The sequence below is a fragment of the Marmota flaviventris genome, chromosome 13 (genome assembly GCF_047511675.1).
Source record: "Marmota flaviventris isolate mMarFla1 chromosome 13, mMarFla1.hap1, whole genome shotgun sequence".
In the NCBI taxonomy this organism is placed as follows: Eukaryota; Metazoa; Chordata; class Mammalia; order Rodentia; family Sciuridae; genus Marmota; species Marmota flaviventris.
This window is the reverse complement of record NC_092510.1, coordinates 102,812,050-102,831,522: the sequence shown is the minus strand read 5'-3', so window position 1 is coordinate 102,831,522 and position 19,473 is coordinate 102,812,050. Positions and strand designations below refer to the sequence as shown.

At 56.3% G+C, this 19,473-nt stretch overlaps 2 protein-coding genes across 2 annotated transcripts; one reads left to right on the top strand and one right to left on the bottom strand.

The window, feature by feature from the left end:
• The first annotated feature begins 1,289 nt into the window (after positions 1-1,289).
• Glt6d1 (glycosyltransferase 6 domain containing 1) lies at positions 1,290-12,837 on the top strand. The gene is made up of 5 exons (XM_071600417.1): positions 1,290-1,312; positions 4,894-4,941; positions 11,588-11,725; positions 12,123-12,360; positions 12,409-12,837. Exons 1-5 carry the CDS (start codon positions 1,290-1,292, stop codon positions 12,835-12,837), a joined length of 876 nt encoding a protein of 291 aa, XP_071456518.1.
• A 3,302-nt stretch (positions 12,838-16,139) lies between these two features.
• On the bottom strand, positions 16,140-19,257 carry LOC117794750 (prostaglandin-H2 D-isomerase-like). Its single transcript, XM_034636076.1, has 6 exons — positions 19,153-19,257; positions 18,346-18,482; positions 17,241-17,314; positions 16,902-17,009; positions 16,417-16,512; positions 16,140-16,180 (listed from the first exon to the last, which is right to left on the bottom strand). Exons 1-6 carry the CDS (start codon positions 19,255-19,257, stop codon positions 16,140-16,142), a joined length of 561 nt encoding a protein of 186 aa, XP_034491967.1.
• Positions 19,258-19,473: the final 216 nt, after the last annotated feature.

Here is a 19,473-nt window from a genome sequence, read left to right as displayed (position 1 = left end):
GGGCACGGCAAGGCAAGAAGAGCATTTCAAGGTACCCTGGGACTCCTCCAGTGGCCAGGCCTGCTGCAGTGACAGCCCAGGGATGCCCGCATCACAAAGGAGAACAGCGACATCACCACCTTCAGAAGGCAGGAGAGCCACAGCAGGGTGTGACTCTTGACTGGACAGAGGTCGCAGGACAGTACCTGTCCCTGGGGGACGACTTCGACTGCCTCCTTACCCACCCTGACCCGAGGTAAAGGCAGCCCAGGGGTGTTTGGAGGTGGGGGTGATGGTGTCAGTGGTGGCTGTGACCACTCCTGACCTGACCTCAGAGGACTGTTGGCTGCACCAGCAGGGGCGGGTTGCTGCTGGGAACGGGAGCAGGGCAATGGCTAGGGGGACCACACTGGCCCCTCCGCATGCTGGTTCCAATGGCCTTGAATTGAAAAGGTGGACAGCTTCAAACTACAAAGGCCTGAGAACGTGCCCAGGGGTTGTGCAGAGTGGCCAGGGGAAACAGGGTGGGAGCTACGTCTTGTCCAGTTTCCCTGTGACAAAGTGCTCGTCTTGCCCACCTTGGCAAGTGCAGGTGCCATGCATGCTGTCCCCACGGCAGTGTGTCACCAACATAGAGTGTCACCAATATCAAAACCTGCGAAGAGCTATTTCAGATCTTTGCTCTCAGGCTGGGTGTCTTCAAAGGCCAGTGTGCTCCCGCCTAGAGGCCCCCATCAGCTCAGAGCAGTCGCGTTTCAGGAGGTTATCAAATGAGTGTTCAGTGATGAAACAGAGAGGCTCCCCTTGGCCTGGAGACCCCCTCCCTGCACGACCCCCAGGGGGCTTTTCTGCAACACAAGCTGGGCCCCAGCCAGAGCACGGGCTCCATTTTGGGGGCTGGTGCCTGTCTCGGACCACCATGGCCTCGGAAGCACCAGCTTACTGTCCCTAGGAGGACAAAGGAGTACAGGCCACTGGGGAAGGCACCTGCAGCTGAGGAGGTCCCCGGCTCCATCCCCGGGGTCTGCATTCCTCACGGCAGCCAGGGGGACATCAGGAGCACCCGCTCCTGGAGATGGGCAGGCGCTGTCCGTAGAACTGGGGTGTCCCAGCTCCGGGCTCCCTCCCCGAGGCCGCACCCTCTGAAAGCGAGGCCCTAGGTGGTGTCCAGATGTCTGCCCGTTGACCTGTGGCTGGAGGTGACAGGGTGTGCTTCCTTGTGGGTTAAACCCTCCCTCCCTCCCTTTCCTTAGGAGGCAATGAATTCTAAGCGGAGAATGCTGTTTCTGATTTTGGTTCTTTTATCCCTGATGACGGCCAAGCACTACTTCAGGTAAAACCTGACGCCAAGTCTCCAAGAGCCCAGTGATGGGGGGGACTGCCCTGCCCTGTCAGAGGAGGTGGGCAGCACTGCTGCAGGCCCAGGAACATCAGGGTCCCATGGAGGGCAGGGTCCCTTAGGGTCAGGGATCAAAGCCTTGTGGGGTTGGCGGACAGCAGAAGGCCCAGAGTCCTCGAGGCCGTGGGCTCCTCTGACGCACCTGGAGGCGGAGGCTGGGAGTCAGCTCGGCTGAGACCACGTGGGCAGCAGAAGACCACGGAGCCACACGGCCCGAGACGAAGCCCCAAAGTCAGACGCACCGAGACAGGACCCTGGTCTGCCCTGTTCTGGGAGGATGCCAGGGCTTTCCCAGGTGACGAGGACCAGCTCCCGGGCAAGGGGCAAACGTGTGTGGGAGTCACTGAAGTGCCCCCGTGACCGTCACCTTATGGCATAGCAAACCACAGACACAGACTTGAGGCACAGACCTGAGTGGTGACGAGGCCTGTGGCACGTGAGAGGAGGCAGGTGCCACCAGAGCCCCCTCTGCATGCGAGGACCTCAGGACCCGGCCTGCCAGCCCCGGAGGTGCCAGGACAGAGGCACAACCCTGTTCCCTGTGAGGCGTGGACACCTGGGTCAGTGCTGACTCTCTCCTGGGGACGCAGAAGCCCCGACAAGGCCTGGCCTGGGTTTGGATTCTTCTTCCTCCTCCCGACTTCTTCTTTTGGGTGCTGGGGTTGAACCCAGGGGTGCTGCACCACTGAGCCACGCCGCAGCCTTTCTAGGTTTTGAGACAGGGTCTCCCTAAGTTGCTGAGGCTGACCTTGAACTCACCATCCTCCTTCTGAGTTGCTGGGATTGGAGGTGTGACCACTGTGCCCAGCTGGGCTGACACTCACCCAGAGCCATCTCCCCTGTGGTCCTGGCAGAAGCCCCCAGTAAAGAGCAGGTTCCCACTGCCCTGTGCCCTGCTGGCTCCTCGGCCACAGCGAGGAGGAGCCAGCGTTCGCTCCCTGTGGACGCTGGCGGCTGTTGATTGGGCGCCAGTTTACATGCTGGGCTCCAGCCCGGGAAGCGGGAAACCACAGTGTGTGCCCGCAGGGGTTTGCCAGACAGAGAAAAACAGACACGTGGTGGGGCAGTGCGTTTATATGGCAGGACACCAGTGCAGCCAGCTGAGAGGCCAGGAGGGCTCTTCTAGGTGGGTCACAAACCATCTCCAAGTTCCGACCACGTGTCTGATGTAAACAGGACCTATGTGTCCCAGGGGCACCTCTGCCAGCTGCCCTCGCTCCCTCTTGGAAATCTGAACCCCAGTCACCCTGTGCCACTCCCCACGTCCTCCTTAGGAGCAACACGGTGTTTCTGAGCACCTGTGGAGAGGGGAGTGGGGGGGACACAGAGAGAGATAGGGACAGACATAGGGAGGGAGAGAGAAGAGAGAGGGAGAGAGAGAGAGAGGGAGAGAGAGAGAGAGGGAGGGGGAGAGAGAGACAGGGAGAAACAGAGATGGAGAGATGGAGAGGGAGAGAGACGGGCTGGGGCGGGGGGAGAAAGCCTTTGCCAACCCCGTGGAGGGCCTGCATCTGAGCTTGTAAAGGAGGGAGCCAGACATCTAAGAACGGGCATGAGAGCCATCCAGAGCTCACCCGACAGGACATGCAGACAGAACACGAGAGTACAAAGACGCCCAGCGTTGTTTGTCATTGAAGGCATGAGCTGCCACTGCCCGCCAGGCTCATTTCTAAAACCCTGAGGTCTGCACAGCAGCTGTACAGGGGCTCACAGTGGAAGCGGGGGCCAGGGACTCGGCCATCCACCTGGGAACTGGGCATCACGCCCGCATACGTGAGACGCTCAGGCATTAATCTGGTTAAGAAATGAATAAATACATGGAACTTCATTCTAGAAATTTAAAACTTCAAATTGCAAAAGGTCTTTGTCCAAATTCAAAGCTTGACTGTCTCCTGCCCCTGAAGAAGGAGACCCTGTGCTGGGTTGGTGGATTTGGGAAGTAGAAGACGAGGGTGTCCAGTGGGGCCGAGGGGCCGGACCCCGTTAGCAGGGCACCCTCCCCCCACAAGCCCCTCCACACAGCAAGGTGACTCAGGACAGCAGCCATGACCTGCCGTGTTTGTTCAGCTGGAGGGAAAAGCTGCTGGTTCGGCTGACGTCTGTTAGGTCTGAGGACCTGGGGCTGGTCCCGGAGAGGACAGGGCGTGAGAGGGCAGCGTAGGGTAGGCTGGCACAGGACGGCCGAGGGCAGCCTTCTGCAGCCCCGGGCAGCCTCCCTGAGGGGACAGGCAAGGGGAGGGAGCTTGCCTGCCCAGGGAGTGGCCTTGTGGCATTGGGAGCCCGGGGCTAGAGAGCTCTGAAGGGCCGCAGTGGCTTGGGGTCTTTCGGGTCAGGGCCGTTGGGACAGCGCAGCAGCATGAGCAGGTGTGACTGGATGTGCAACTAGCTTGCTGCCACCCTGCTGTGAGCCTGGGCTGCAGGGCCACCTCCACCACCAGGGTGACAGCCACACCATGGTGGCTCAGCACCTCCAGGTGTCCCAGCACCAGGGTGGCGCTCGCTGCTCCCACAGGGTCCCTGTGGGATGGTGACTTTCTTCAGGGTGGGGAGCGCTCCTCCACCAGCATGTCTCCTACCTGGGACTGGAAGTCAGCAGGACCAGCACTGTGAAAGACGTGGCCTTCATCAAGTTCCCTCCTGATGACATCCGGCCTGGACAACTGGATTCTGAGAGTGTGTGCTGGGAGGTCCAGCGCTGAGGACACTCAGATAATGTCTGAGGGAATGCACTCCGAGGTCCAGAGCACTCTGGACGGTTGGTGCCGCTGCCCCTGACCTGCCCTGTTCTGCACCAGCTTTCTGCAAAACTGCACCCCTCGTGTCTGCCACTCAGCACGGCCTTCAGCAGTTCAATGAGGTGGCCAGTGCTGTCTCAAACAGGCTCTGCAGGAACGACTGTCCCCATAGGCTGTGAGGGTCTGAGTGCGGCCAGGCCTGGCTGGGCTGAGCGGACTCGCTGGGCCAGGGGCGTGAAACATGCTTCCAGCTTACGGTGCTTCAGCTAGCAGCATGCACCAGGGGACGGGGCTGCCGTGAGTCCAGAGCATCTGTGTCTAAGAGAGTCCGAGATCAGGTCTGCACCTCCCCGACACTCCTCACCAACACAGGGCGCAGCCATTGGTTCTCAGGAGGAAATCAGCCAACTCCATGCCGGTCTGGATGCCCACGCTCTTACCTGGAATGTGATTCCAGAGTCCTCCAGACACAGGGCCTCCTGGCCACTCTGCCTCGGGTCACAGCCTCTTCTCCGGACACCACTTCCCTGGGCCAACTTGTTCCTCCAGACCCTGTGGAGACCTCTCTCCCACTGCCTCTGGACCTAGGTGTGGGTTGGTGTGCTGGGGAGGGGGGTCCCGGGGGCCAATCAGTGCTGAGGGTGTTCCCAAGGACAGGAGCCAGGGGCTGCAGATGTGGGTAGAGCTAGCTCCAAATAGCGCCTCCCCCGGGGGCTCAGCACATAGGTGTTCCCTGAGCAAACTGCTTCTGTGATGACCTGCTTTCCCCTTTGTCCCCAGGAACTACGGCGTAGAAGAACCTCAGCTGTCAACCTGGTTTAAACCCAAGTAAGAACAAACATGTCCCTTTATGAAAACAGCCTGTCTCCCTTGAAGGGACGGGTTCCTTCCTCCAATCCCCATGTCGTAGCGCCCTGGGTCCAGAGTGGTGCGCTGGTCTTTGAGGCTCTGGTGGGTGCTCAGGTTCTGCTCACCAAGCCCCAGCATCAAGGTGAGGAGAGAGTGGACGCACTCTGTCCACTGGGCTCCGAGGTCCTGGCTTATCCAGGGGTGGCCAAGCTATGTGCAGCCAACCCAGGCCCCTTCACTCACGGACACTAGCACTCAGAAGAGAAGAGGGGACTCCCAGGCGGCCATGTGTGCCCACGGGTGCACAGTTCAGACGGACGGCAGGGCCCAGCCCGCTGTCCCAGCTCAGGATTTGCTCCTGGAGATCAGGAAGTAGTTGGCTTCAACAGTCCCCATCATGTCCCCGTGACAGAGGTGTGTCTGGTCCTTTAATATCAGTGACTTTTAGGTCAGAAGAGCGACTGAGGGGGTGGGGGACAGGCTGAGTCTCGAGGGTCTGTTCAGGTTTCCCTGCTCACACCTGGAGGCACGATGCCAATGGTGGTGCTGCCCCGGGGGACCCCCTGGGGCCTCGTCCTGGTGGCTGCTGTGCCTCCTCTGGGGCTGGCCGAATGATTGAGCCGGACCCTGGGGCTCCGGGTAGCTCACAGGTGGGGGAGGTCCTCATAGTGGGTCAGTGGCTGACCGGTTCTTCCTTTTTGTTCACGATGATGTGTATTATTTGTGGGATAAATTTCTGAAATGGGGTTCTTAGATCAAAGGTCATAGACATCAGAACATTCGATGTAAAGGTAAAGTTGCTAGATGTCCCTTTAATAATCGTCCCCTTTCATCTTCTTATTTACAGTGGATAAACTCACGTCTCATCCACTCTTACAAGTGGCAGAACTGCTTATTGAGCCCCTCAACTCAGTCTGCACTCCCAGGACTGTTGCGGGGTTTGAGGGCCTCTTTGTGTTTGGCTGGTCTCTTGTGCGTCCCTCTCTCACCTGGGTCTTTTAGGGGACCCCGGGTGGGCAGAGTGGGTTCAGGACAGCCTGCGCAGGTGTCTTGCACAGAGCCCACTCAGGCTGCCTGTCAGTCTGCTGGCTCTTTGAGACAGGGCTGCAGCCTTTCACGCCCCTGGCTGGGCATCTGTCCTTCCCTACCCTGCCTGTCTGTCCGTGTCCACCTCTGCAACACTCACTGGCCCAACTCCCGTCGCTGACCGTGTGGTCCTGGTGGGTTGACCTCCACTCTCCTTTCCCTATCATTTTATCTCACCTGTATGTGTTCTGAAGCATCCACATTTGAATCTTGGTCATAGCTTTTCAAAGGGGACCGTGCGTGTTGGTGGTCTTCTGGGTCTACCCCTTCCTTGGTGCCATGGGGCCAGGATTCACCCAAATTTTGCACATTGTTGCAGTTCTTTTTGACATCTGTGTAGTACTCTGGCGTGGAAATGCCCCAGCAGATCCACCCTCTGTCCTGCTCCTGGGGGCTCGAATTGCTTTGCTCTTGGGATCTGAGCTGCCGTGAGCGTTGGCATGCAGTGCCTCCTGGTCGAGAGCCTGGTGCGTTGCAACACTGTGGTAACAGATGTGAAGGTCCCACCTAGGGCGCAGGGCGTGGTACTTGTTGTACTCTGGCTGCTTTAACAGAGTACCATTGACAGGGTGGCTTTAACAATAGCAAGTTGTCACAGTTCTGCAGGCTGAGTCCTGGGGAGTAGCACGGTCAGGTTCTGGTGAGGGCCCCCCCTGAGCATGCCCAACCCAGAACTTTTCAAAACCCCTCTGAGAACTCTTCCCACAGCTTTTCCTCTTAAACTCTTTGCTTTGTCCGCGCCGATTGCTACGGGCACAGGGTCGGTCTTGGGCTTTTGATGTGGGGTTTATGTTGATTTTCAAATTTTGAGCCAGCCTGGCACATCTGAAATCCTGTTGTCATTTCTTCATTATGGAAATCTAACCGTCTCCCCTGTTTCTGACTTGTCTTCCGACCTCGCTGGCCCCTCGGCTGGCTTGGAGCAGGCATGAGGATGTCCACTGGGCATGGGGGCGGGGCGGGGGCAGAGGCACGGTGCAGGAGGCCGTGGGCCCACTGTGAGCTGGCTTCGGTCTGTAATGGAGGGTTCTTGGTTGGGCTGCTTTTCCCCTCCAACTGCCCTTCTGCCACCAGAGCTGGAGGAAGTGGCCTCTGGACCTGGGAGGCAGGTGGGGGCTGAGGAGAGCTCGAGGCAGACACTGGCCCAGCAGTGTGAGCCTCATGTTGACCGTCACCCTGGGGTGACGCACTTGACCTCTGTGGGCTCTGCACATGCTGGCAGGCAGGACACCCGTGCATGCCTCGGAGGGTCCTGCCAGGGCCAGGCCCTGTCTAGTGCCTAGGAGGGGCTGCATCATGAAGATTTAAACACATATATTAAATTATGTAGAGACATTAATGAACAAGAGCAAGTCGTGGCAGCTGCAGTAAAACAGGCTTTAGATGCCAGAGACATTAATGAACAAGGGCAAATTGTGGCAGCTGCAGTAAAACAGGCTTTAGATGCCAGGCCAAGAACATGCTACAATTGTGAACAAACAGGACATTTTAAAAGGAATTGCCCCATTGGAGGAGGGTTTAACAAAACTAGGTATCCAAGGAGTAGAATACCAGGTATTTGCCCACGATGCCGTAGAGGGAGACATTGGGCTAATGAATGCCGTTCTCAAACCACCATAGAGGGTACTCCATTATCAAAAAATGAACAAGGACCAGGTGTTTATCCACGATATCGTGGAGAAAGGCATCGGGCTCCATTGCCAAAAAATGGACAGGGGGGCCCAATGCTCCGGGGCCCAAAACCACAAATATACGGAGCACTGGAGGAACCCAGCAACCCCATCAGGGTAGTGCCCAGGACACATTGTCCATCAGATCCCTCATCAGACAAACCAGAGGGAGCGCAGGGTTGGACATCTGCGCCTCCGCCAGAGCAGTACTAACTCCAGAGATGGGAGTTCAAATCATTCCCACAGGGGTGAAAGGACCTCTTCCCAAAGGAACAGTAGGTTTATTATTGGGACGCAGCTCTTCTACTCTAAAAGGACTTATGATAAGTCCTGGGGTAATTGATCCCGATTATGAAGGTGAAATAAAAATTATAGCCAGTTCTCCAAAGGGTATATCAGTAATTTCACCAGGAGATAGAATAGCACAGTTACTAATAATACCCAGCCTACATGATAAATTTTCCAGTCGTACTGTAGAAAGAGGTTCCAAGGGATTAGGCTCCACAGGTGTAGATTGGGCTATGCTTTCTTTAAATTTAGATTCTCGCCCCATGCTAAAACTAAATATTCAAGGACATGAATTTAATGGGCTACTGGATACAGGTGCAGACCTTAGCATCATCTCTCGTCAACAATGGCCAAAACATTGGCCATTACAACAAGCCACTCAAACGCTTCGAGGCCTAGGAGTGGCGACTAATCCCCATAGAAGTGCAATGGTATTAGATTGGAAGGATCCTGAAGGATGTGAAGGAACTATACAGCCATATGTATTGGATCATCTTCCCGTAAATTTATGGGGACGAGATGTCCTAGATCAATTAGGTTTGACATTAACAAATAACATCAACCAAAATGCACCCACTATTATGACTAGACAAGGTTTTAGGAAAGGAAAAAGATTAGAAAAACAAGAACAAGGTATAGCAGCACCAATACAAATAGATCAAGGAACAGAAAGACATGGGTTGGATTTTCAGAAAGGGCCACTGAGACAATAAAAATTACTTGGAAATCAGAAAGACCAGTATGGGTTCCTCAGTGGCCCCTGACTAAAGAAAAGATACAAGCAGCCCATGACCTGGTCAAACAACAATTAGCGGAAGGACATATACAACCTTCTGTACCTCCCACAATCCTCCTGCTCTTGAGGCCGATTGGCTGGGTCACGTGGGCAGAGCCAAAAAGTCCCCCAATGAGCAGCTCCGTGGTCTGAAAGGGCAGGGAAACAGTCCAATGAGCATCACCGCAGAGGAGCCAATCAGCTAGATGTTGCTGGGGCCGAGGAGCCAATCAGCTAGATGTTGCTGGGGCCGCTGTGAGCCAATCATCAGCCGGCAGCTGGATTGCTGGCAGCTGGAAGTTTGCTGGGGCCCCTTCGGCTGTGGCTCTCAACATCTCCTCCTCTCTGTTTAAACAACAAGCATTTGGCAGATGGACGTCACACACTTGCCAGAATTTGGAAAATTAAAATATTTGCATGTTACAGTTGATACTTCTTCTAGATTTTTGATGGGCTCCCTTCATGCCGGAGAAAAAACTAAAGATGTTGTAGCTCACTGCTTACAAAATTTTGCCACTGTGGGTGTTCCAAAACAGTTAAAAACAGATAATGCCCCTGGTTATACTTCTACCTCTTTTAAACAATTTTGCTCAACATTTGGCATTACTCATATAACAGGAATCCCATACAATCCACAGGGACAAGGCATAGTTGAAAGAGCTCATCAAACTATTAAAATGTACTTATTAAAGCAAAAAGAAGGAATTGGGAAGGGGTATATATTCCCCAAAGATAAACTTAAAATAACCCTTTTTACTCTAAACTTTTTAAATTTGGATTCATCAGGACTTAGTGCTGCGGAAAGGCATATGTGTCCAAAAAATGTGCATAAGCCCAAGGTACTTTGGAAGGATATTCTAACAGGACAATGGAAAGGTCCTGACCCAGTAATTGTCTGGAGTCGGGGGTCTGTTTGTGTGTTTCCACAGGGAGAACAGCAGCCGATTTGGATTCCAGAGAGATTAACCAAGGTCCTGACCCAGTGATTGTCTGGAGTCGGGGGTCTGTTTATGTGTTTCCACAGGGAGAACAGCAGCTGATTTGGATTCCAGAAAGATTAACTAAAGCGATTTCTACAGACCAAAAAGAAGATGATTTGGCTCAAATCCATAACAACTGATATCCAAAACTCCAGTTTGGTTATTCTTACATCTGCAACAGAACCAGGATGCTTTTTTCAATATCTATTTTATTATTGCCCTTTGCCATATCATGAAGTTCTATTTTGTTTTTTGAGCTCATACAGACCTAGGTTAATGTTTTGCTGATCAGTTCTATTTTTTGACTATAGAGTTTTTAAACATTGCAATGGAGATTTCACCTGTAAAAAGTTATAAGGCCTTTACTATAATGTTATGTGTTGTATGTATTATATTATGTGTGCACACTTGTGTTTTGTGTTATATGTTTGAATGTACGTATGTCCATATATCATATATGATGAGCGCTCATGATAAAATGGATCCAAATATTTTTTTTTTCACGTGATTTATATGGTTTAATTTAAATTGGGTAAACAACTGTTGAGGATTGTTTTAATATGTAAACAAAAAAGAAGGTTAACAGATCTGTTTGTTTACTTTCACCTTTCCTTTTCATTATATTTAATAATTCTCTTAAAGATAATGTAAATTGTTAAGAAAATTGTTTTCTTTTAGTGCCTTCTGTAATGTTACATAATTTTTTCTTTAGCCATTATTGCCAGAATTCCTATCTTCATCCCAGTGCCGGTGAAGACAATGTAAATTGTTAAGAAAATTGTTTTCTTTTAGTGCCTTCTGTAATGTTACATAATTTTTTCTTTAGCCATTATTGCCAGAATTCCTATCTTCATCCCAGTGCTGGTGAAGTCAAAGATAAAACCAATCTACAGCTTCTACAATAGCCATCACTGAACTGCTTGCAGAACTTGCCTGGACACATTGTGAGCTCACCTGTATGCATTGTGAACTATCTGTTGGTGCAGCGACTTGTGGTAGTGTTGGGGTATTTTTGCTGATGATGTCACCGGTGGTACAATTTTTCAAAGGAGCCCTCAATTGGCTTAATGTCATGGCATTTTGCATCCTCCTCTACTAGTGATGGTCTAAAATTTGGGGGCCAACAGAGGTGAGGCAAAGAACCTCACCCCCTCACTGGTGCAAAGGCCTATCCACAAGTATAGCTGTATGCTGGACCGGTAGTCAGTGACGGGTATGATCCAATTGCAGTGGTACCAACCTAAGACAGGAGGCTGACGCCTAGAGGTCAGTTCATCCGATGACGGGTAAGGACCATATGTTGAATTGGACTGCCTAACAGACACGGTCCCTAAGCCACATGCTTGTTGTTTAAACAGAGAGGGGGAGATGTTGAGAGCCACAGCCGAAGGGGCCCCAGCAAACTTCCAGCTGCCAGCAATCCAGCTGCCGGCTGATGATTGGCTCACAGCGGCCCCAGCAACATCTAGCTGATTGGCTCCTCGGCCCCAGCAACATCTAGCTGATTGGCTCCTCTGCGGTGATGCTCATTGGACTGTTTCCCTGCCCTTTCAGACCACGGAGCTGCTCATTGGGGGACTTTTTGGCTCTGCCCACGTGACCCAGCCAATCGGCCTCAAGAGCAGGAGGATTGTGGGAGGTGGAAAGAAGCTTGTGGGGGGAGAGACAGGCTTGTGGAAAGCCGGTGGTGGCAGTTGAGGCTCTGAGGATTTTTCCTGAGAGGCTGTTTTGTTTGGCGTGTTTGGTTCTGAAAATAAAGTTAGTTTCTTTTGACAAGTGGCTTCTGATTGTGCTGGCCCTGCCTAATTGTTCTGTGTATTGCCCAGGAAACGCTTGGACGTCACCACCACCACTGACTGGCTGGCCCCCATCTTGTGGGAAGGCACGTTCAGCACACAGGCCCTGGAGAAGTTCTACAGGAAGCAGAACCTCACCGTGGGCCTGGCTGTCTTTGCTAGAGGCAGGTAGGTGCCACCAACATGTGCCCTTCTTGGGAAAAACTGAGGACACGCATCATGGACGTTCTGCCCCAGAGGGCAGCTTGTCCTTGCCATGCTGCTGCTTCCAGCTGACCTGTACAAGAACTTTGCTGTGGTCACTTTTCCACCTTGGCTGGGTCCGAGGGTCCACTTGGGAGGCCAGCATCCACTTAGCTCTGGCTCAGTGGTTCCAAAATTCCAAGGCACGTCAGGCCCCGGGGCTCACTACTTCCTGGCCCTCTGACTGACCCAGTGGAGCTGCAGCCCCACCTTCTCTCCCAGGGGATGTTGGGCTCTTTGGCATCAGGTGGCCTTTGGTGGCCTCTGTTCCCCAGAGAACACGTAGGGAAGGGACACAGGCTTCTTGCTCCGTGTGTCCCAGGTTTGCTGATGAGTACCTGGAGCTGTTCTTGCAGTCGGCCAACAAGTACTTCATGCCCGGCCACAGGGTGGTCTTCTACATCATGACCAACAACTACGTCAAGCGGCCCAGCATGGAGCTCCGTCCACTCTGCACCTTCCAGTTGCTTCTGATGGAGGAGGAGCAGTGGTGGTCGGACATCGACCTCATTCGCATGAAGGTCCTGGGGGTGCACATCGTGGCACACATCCTGGAGGAGGCCGACTTCCTCTTCCTGGAGGAGGCCGACTTCCTCTTCCTGGAGGAGGCCGACTTCCTCTTCAGCATGACGGCCGACCTGATCTTCCAGGACAACTTTGGGGTGGAGACGCTGGGCACCTCCGTGGCGCAGCTCCATGCCTGGTGGTACTTCAGGAACACCCGGAATTACCCTTACGAGAGGCGGCCTCAGTCCTCGGCCTGCATCCCTTTCGGACAGGGAGACTTCTTCTACAGCGGCTCCATCATTGGGGGCACACCCCAGAGAGTCCTGGACTTCATCAGTGACTACATGGAGGGCGTCATCCACGACCTGAAAATCGGGCTCAACAGCACCTTCGAAAGGCACCTCAACAAGTTCTTCTTCCTCCACAAGCCCACCAAGCTGCTGTCCCCCGAATACGGCTGGGACCCCACGTTCAACGCCCCGCCCCAGGTCCACTACGTCAAGGTGGCGCTGCACCCCGAGAGGAGCTGAGGGGGCTCCACGCCCTCAGGACAGGAGGGAGTCCCCGCGGTCACACTCGCAGGACGCCAAACCTCCCCATTTATAGATTCAAAACGTACCCCCCTCCAGAGGGCTCTTCCTCCTCACGATTGCGACTCCTCTGACTCGGTTGATCTGGGATGAAGAGTGAGGGTGTGCTGAGTGTTCGTTCACGGAGGCTGCCGTCTGGTGGTGTGGACAACGTGAACATGCTTTTGACACAGAACGATTTTATTTTCTTTTAATGAAGGAACACTCCAGTTCAGAAAAAGTCTGTTTGCAAATCAGAAAAGTGTTATTAAATAAACGTAAAAAAAAAAAAATCTGTTTATTCTCCCAGCATGTGGCACGAGCTTGGTGTTGGATGCAGGAAGGTCGTGGCCAGTCTGTCCTGCAGGTGAAGGTCCTAGGTGGCTGGAGGCGGGCTCTCTGGCAACACAGAGAGGTGGTACGCCGCGGGTTTAAAGCTGGCCCTTTGCCTCTGTTCCTGAGGAGCTGTTTGCTGACTACCTGCTTAAGCCTCTCGGTCAGAGGTGGCCAGGATGGTAGTGTCCTCGGCAGCCCGGAGGGTTTTAAGGAGATGAGCCCTGCAGGCTCAGGGGGCCACTGCTCTCTGGCAGGCTTTGGGCCCCTACGCAGGGGTGCACCCTGAGTGCTACGGGCTGAGGAGTGGTCCCCCTGCCTCTCATTTTGGAAGCCTGAGCCCTGGTTTCTGAGAACATGACGGGGCATTTGCAGAGGTCATGAGGTCAAGATGAAGCCCACAGGGTGGACCCGACTCCAGGGCAACAGGAGTGAGCTCATCAGAAGAGGAAATCAGGACTGGGACCCATGCGGACGGATGACCAGTGAGGCCCAGCCCAGGAGAGGCCTTGGAGGGGCAACCTGCGGCTCCAGGCCCTGGACTTGAGCCTCCAGTGCTGGGAGGGGGCCTCCCGCCCACCTTTGCCCAGGTGCCTGGCAGCCTAGTGAATGGGGGGGGTGTTCCGGAGCTGGCGGTGACCCTGCTGCTGACACCGCAGGGCAGATGGGGGCCGAGCGCTGTGGCTGGAGGAGCTGCCGCCTTCAGGGTCAGACCCGGGGCTGTGACCGCGGTCACTCCTGTCTCCTCCCTGCCCGGCCCTCTGGCACTCCAGGGCCAGGCTCGGCTCCGCTCAGCCGTCTGCTCTGAGTGATTTCCCCCTTGCATTCAGTGTCTCCACAGATGCCAGGAGTGAGGAGGGAGAAGGACCCTGGCCACAGCCCTGTCCAGGGCCATCTGTCGCTGCCCTGGGTCTGACCTGGCAGGCAGGGGGACTGCCCTGAGCAGGGGCTCTGCCAAGGTGGCGTCGAGGCAGGGAGGGTTATGGAGAGGAGCTCAAAATGCCCACGTACAAGCAGCGGAGCCAGCATCAAGGCAGACCAAGCCCTTGGTTCACCTGGGGACAGAGGTCAGCTGGCCAGTGGGTGGGCTTCTGGGGCCACGCTCGGGTCTGCTGAGGAGTCCAGGGAGGCCTGCCAAGCCCTGTTCTTACTCGAGGGCCGCCCTCCCCGCACAGTGGGCATCACTGAATCTGTCTAGAAATGTCCCTGTCTTATTTGGTGGACAATGAGGGGTCTTCTGCTGGGTGGCTCAGAGCCCGGCCCCCCTCTCTTCACATTGCACTCGGCAGCTCTGGGTTCCGCGAGTGTGCAGAGAGCCCCGTTTGGGGTCTTTTGCTCATTTTTCGAACTCCCATTTGAATCAGGGAGTAGCTTTGATATATATTTATCTGTGTGATGGGAATTCATTGTCAATTTCGTGGCAAATATTAGTGACACTTTTTTTGTATTTCAGTTCTGCAGGTGATAACTGATGTGCGGGGATCCAAAGGCTCCGTAGGTCCCTCTTTTCCCTTGGGGTTTCTTTCTGTCCTACCTGTTGGCACCTCGGACCCCAAGTATAGGGAGGACAGAAATTTCTAGGTTTCTTCTTTTAAAGAATGGGTCAGGAGTTGAGTTAACCTCTGCCCTTCCTGTGCCCCCAGAGGTCTCTCTGCTGCCGTCAGCTCCTTTATTCAATGCAGGTGCCATTAGGGTGGGCCATTTTGTCACCCGTGCTGTAGGGACCTGTGTCTGTCTGCTGACCTTGGGCCTCCGCTGTCTTTCTTCCTGCCCTGCGCTCCTGCCACGTGATTTCCCCCTGTGGTTACGTCCCAGAGGCAGACCATTTCGATGCTTTTCTTTTTAAACATTTCTAAACTTGTATTCTTTCATGTAAATTTTAGATCTGGGTTTTTTTTCGGGCAAATGTCCCCCTGGAGCGCGGCCTCGGTGGCTGGCATGTGGAGGCCAACTTGAGCTGGGGGACCTGTAGGACCCCGAGGAGCGCGGGCATTTATTCTGTTGACCCTGTTGGGCGGTGCGCCTGCTGAGTACGCCTCTGTCACCCAGCCGCACCCCAGCCCCGGGCGGCTCTCTGAGTCCAGAATAAGGATATCTTTATTTCCACAGAAAGTCTGCACCTTCTTGGGTTATCACATTTCCAGGGCTGCTGGTTATGGGGAAGCGGCTCTGTTCTGTCGGTCCATTTTGTCACCGTGTCACCAGCTTTTGAGTCACCCCTGGCAAAACCCTCCTCGTGGTGGTTCAGTGTTTTAGGTCATGCTTATTTCACTCTGGTGGAGCGTGGGGACAGCTGGCCAGGCGGGGCTCCTGGTAGGCTTTGCAGAGGTGTCTTCTGGGCTGGGCACCTGCCAGGCCTGTCTAGGTGGGTGTCAAGGACTCTGACCTGGTTTCCCCGGAGCCTGCCCAGCTGGAGCAGAGGTGGGCACGCACTGTAGGGCCCTTGGCTCTGAGCCGGGAGTCCACTGCCTCAGTGACCCATCCGCACATCCCCTGGCAGCCCCAGCTGGCTCCCAGGGGGGAGTGTGGTTAGAGTCGTGGTCACTCTCCAGAGTGGCCCAGGGCAGACCCAGGTGGGCCAGGTCAGGGGCAGGAGCGCCTGAGATGAACCTCCTGGGGTTGCCTTGTGACGCACACCACGGGGTGACACTGCCAGCCTGGGCCGGCGTGAGGACCTTGGCAATCTGCCCCTGCAGGTGTTTCTGCGGAGGTGGGGACGTGGGGCCACACGCCCCTCCCACTCTTTCAGGTGCAGGCCAGGCTGGGAGATGCTATGGGTCCCTATGTGGTCAGTTGGCAGGTGGCCCTGTGACCCACAGGGAGGGGGGAGAGGACAGACTGCAGGGGCTTCAGGCTCTTGGGCAAGTCCCTGGCCAGAAGACAGGGGAGCTGGGGTCAGTGCAGAGGGATGGAGGCCCAGGCAGGAAGGCTCAGGGAGTGGACTCCCCTGGGCCTGGGCTGGGGCACTGTCCTGTGGAGGGACAGAGAAAAAGGCCTTCATTTGGTCACTCTGAAATTGCTCAGGTAATGAACCAATCACAGGACCGGCCTCTTGTCCCCCGCTCCCACCCCCCACCGGCCGTGCCTCCCCTCCCGTGTGGCCCGTGGACTGAGAGAGACCCGACAGGTGAAGCACCTGCCCGCGTCAGCTGTGGTCTTCAGCTGTTGTGGCCAGGCAGTGGCTGGGAGGAGCTGGATGCAGCTTACCGGCCACATTGAAGACCGGGGCGCTCTGCAGGCGGAATTTCTCCACGTACTCCCAGTACTTCCCCAGCCACGCGGGGTCCTCGAGCATTCTTCTCGCTGAAATCACAGGGCTGTGGTCAGGGCCAAGGCCCAGGGCCGCATCTTCTCCATGCCCTCCTCTGGGGTGAACAACAGGGAGGCTGAGCCTGGGCGGTGGGTGCAAGCCCTGGGCCTCAGCCCTCTGATGCTGCAGCTGAGATGCAGGGCACACACTGGGGCTGGTCCACTGTGGGGCCGCCTGCCCTGCTGCCACCAGGCCCGGCCTGTCCTCTTCCCTGGACTGTTGCAGTGGCCCCTGCCCTGAATCCCCTGAAAGCAGCCCAGGGCAGAGCCGCCCAGGGCTCCTTGAAGGAGTGGGCCCGATGCAGACCCCAGAGGGCCTCCCGCTTCCCCTCTGGTGATCTGGGCGACATGCTGGCCAGCATTGGAGAGAGCCGGCCACTTACCCAGCAGTGCCCATAGGCTGGTAACCTCGACGTCCTCAAAGCGTACGTAAAGAATGAGGTTGCTGTAGTCGGAGCTGACGAAGCAGACGTGCATGCTGCCCCCCGCGACTGGGGACCCCAGGCAGCTGAGGCACCACACCTCTCCTCCTCCCCGGCCCCCGGCCCCTCCCACGGGCAGCACAGAGCCGGCTCCAGAGGACGCCCCGCTTCCTTTCAGCTCGCGCTCTTCCCCACCCCTCGAAGCCCACAGCCTCCTGGTGTCAGGGCAGAATGGAGCGTCGGGGGCCCTGCTCACCCCTCCCCACTCAGTGAGGGCCAGACCCCAGGCTGGGTACTCACAGGAGCCTTGGTACTGGCCTGGCAGCCCAGCTGGGTGGAGGGTGACGTTCACTCCTCTACACACCCCTTCTCCCCTGGGAAAAAACGTCACCCTCTTATGGCTCCCAGTTACCTGTCTCAGGGGGACATTGGGGAGCCCTGTGCTGGGAGTGCTGGTGTCCCCATGCTCTTGGCCCCTTGGGCTTGGGGCAGTCTGGCACTGGTACCTGCATCAGGGTCAGGCATCTGGGGGAGGAGGATGGGGCCACGGTGCCCAGAGTGGAGCTGAGGGGCCCTGGGCAAGAGTGAGGGAGTGGGGTGGCCTGTTGCTGGGCGGACCCAAGCTTCCTGAAGGGGTTGGACTCATTAGCCCCAGGTTCTGAGCTCTGGGTCTTGGGGTCAGGGACCTGTCTGCGCTGTTCCTCTTTGTCCAGCTCCGTGTGTGGACAAGCCCCACCCCCTCGGCCCTTGCCCCAGGGGCTCCAGATCCGCGGGCAGGGTCAGGGCATGTGCTTATGGACCCGTGTCCCCGGGGCCACCGTGCGTCTGTGTCTAGAACAGGCCATCAGCTAGGCAGTGGTCTTTTCTCCTAGGCTGGGTGCAGGCTGGCACAGTCCTCGTGGGGTTAGTGCTGAGCAGAGGTGGCCCTGGGCAGTGCTCCTCCGTGAGGCTTCTTGGGAATAATTAGCCACTTCACTTATTCATTGATAATTAATATTTGAGACAGTCTCAGCTGGTTCAGGCTGACCTTGAACTGCCAGCTCCTGCCTCAGCCTCTGCAGTGGCAGGGATTCCAGGCATGTGCCATGTGCCGGGCAAGTCGGCTGCTTCAGATGGCTGGAGACAGAGGTCTGCCCCCTGGGCTAGCGACGGTCTCCAGGCTGGAGCTGAACATCACAGCCGGCTATGCCCTGGGCCCAACTGCCGCTATGCCCGGCCACGGCCTGGGCCTACGGGTTTAGGGGTCTGTCCCTCCTGCTGGCCCCTCTCTTGGAGTGTGAGGGCTTGCCCCTCTCAGGGAAGGGACCCCAGCCCAGCTCACTGTCATGTGTCTCCCTGGTTTGGGCCTCTGGTGCTGTCCTTGGGGGCCTGGGCCTGAGAAGGAAGATGTAGGGCCCACGCTTACATCCAGAACAGCACCAATGCCAGGTCCCCACCCTCTCTGGTCCAGATGGAGTGGAGAGCAAGCCTCAGCGGGTCAGTTGGCAAGACCAGGTCTGCGTGGCTGGTGGCCAGCTGCATGGTGAACCAGCGTCCCTCCATCTGTGGGAATGTGGGCACAGGGACAGGCAAGGCTGGCTAGTCCCCTGTCCAGGATCAGCTGAGCCTGGCCAGCAGGTGGGCAGGGACTCCCAGGGCGGGTACTGGCCACGGTTCCACTGGGGGCGTGTTGGTGGACTTCCTCGGGGTCAAGTGTGGCTTCCCTTCTTGAAAACATCTCGCTTGCTCTTGACTCTCAGGCGCTCTGCCTCTCTGACCTGATTCCTGACTCCTGCTGCTCCCTTCCAGGTCCACTCCCGAGTCTGACCCAAGCTGTCTCCTCTGCGAGTCCAGGGAGGGCAGGCAGGAGAAGGGTCTGTCCTGCAGCTGCTCTGACTGCCCCTCCTAGCCTGGATCCTGAGTTCCCACGCCTGACTGTGGGTGCTGAGACCCCAAAATGGGTGGGCAGGGACAGACAAGGACTCTCTCTGCTCCCTGGTGTCATCCAGTGGGGGACCCCTCAACCCAGCAGGCTGTGGGGGCCTCTCTTGGCTTCTGTCTCTTGGGAGAAGACAGGAAGACCTTGAGGTTCATGCTCCTGGGTCCACCAGAGCTCCTGCGGCACAGGCTGGGCCGAACCCCAACCCCTGCCTCTGGCCTGAGCACCTCCTCGATGTGACGCTGTCCAGTCCCTGTCCTGGTACCGTCTATGGGCTGGGCCCACGATACCTACCTTTTGTGCGTCAAAGCCGGGCTGCACTGGCACCTCTTCCAGAGTCCCCTGGGTGCTGGCCAGGCCCAGGCCGAGAGCCAGCAGCAGCAGCCCTCTCTCCAGCATCCTGGTGCCAGGTCCTGGGAGCCGCTCTGGCAAACTCCCCTGCTCTGCGAACGTCCTCCAGCAGCCACTTGTCCCCAGCAGCTGCCTCACCAGCTCTGGGTCCTCCCAGCCCTGAGCATCCCAGTCCTCCCCCAGGACTGACGCGGCCTCCTAGCCCCCACCCGCCTGTGTCTGGGATGTGAGGATGTGGCCTGGTTGTCAGGCCAGCCTAGCCAC

Excerpts from the sequence above, each read along its gene's own strand:
- Glt6d1 (XM_071600417.1), top strand. The coding sequence starts at position 1,290 with ATGACGGCCAAGCACTACTTCAG. Across the intron at positions 11,726-12,122 it reads GCTGTCTTTGCTAGAGGCAG|GTTTGCTGATGAGTACCTGG; the intron begins GTAGGTGCCACC and ends CGTGTGTCCCAG. Across the intron at positions 12,361-12,408 it reads TGGCACACATCCTGGAGGAG|GCCGACTTCCTCTTCAGCAT; the intron begins GCCGACTTCCTC and ends TTCCTGGAGGAG.
- LOC117794750 (XM_034636076.1), bottom strand. The coding sequence starts at position 19,257 with ATGCTGGAGAGAGGGCTGCTGCTGCTGGCTCTCGGCCTGGGCCTGGCC. Across the intron at positions 18,483-19,152 it reads CCGGCTTTGACGCACAAAAG|ATGGAGGGACGCTGGTTCAC; the intron begins GTAGGTATCGTG and ends ACATTCCCACAG. Across the intron at positions 17,010-17,240 it reads AGGCCAGTACCAAGGCTCCT|TCGCGGGGGGCAGCATGCAC; the intron begins GTGAGTACCCAG and ends TGGGGTCCCCAG.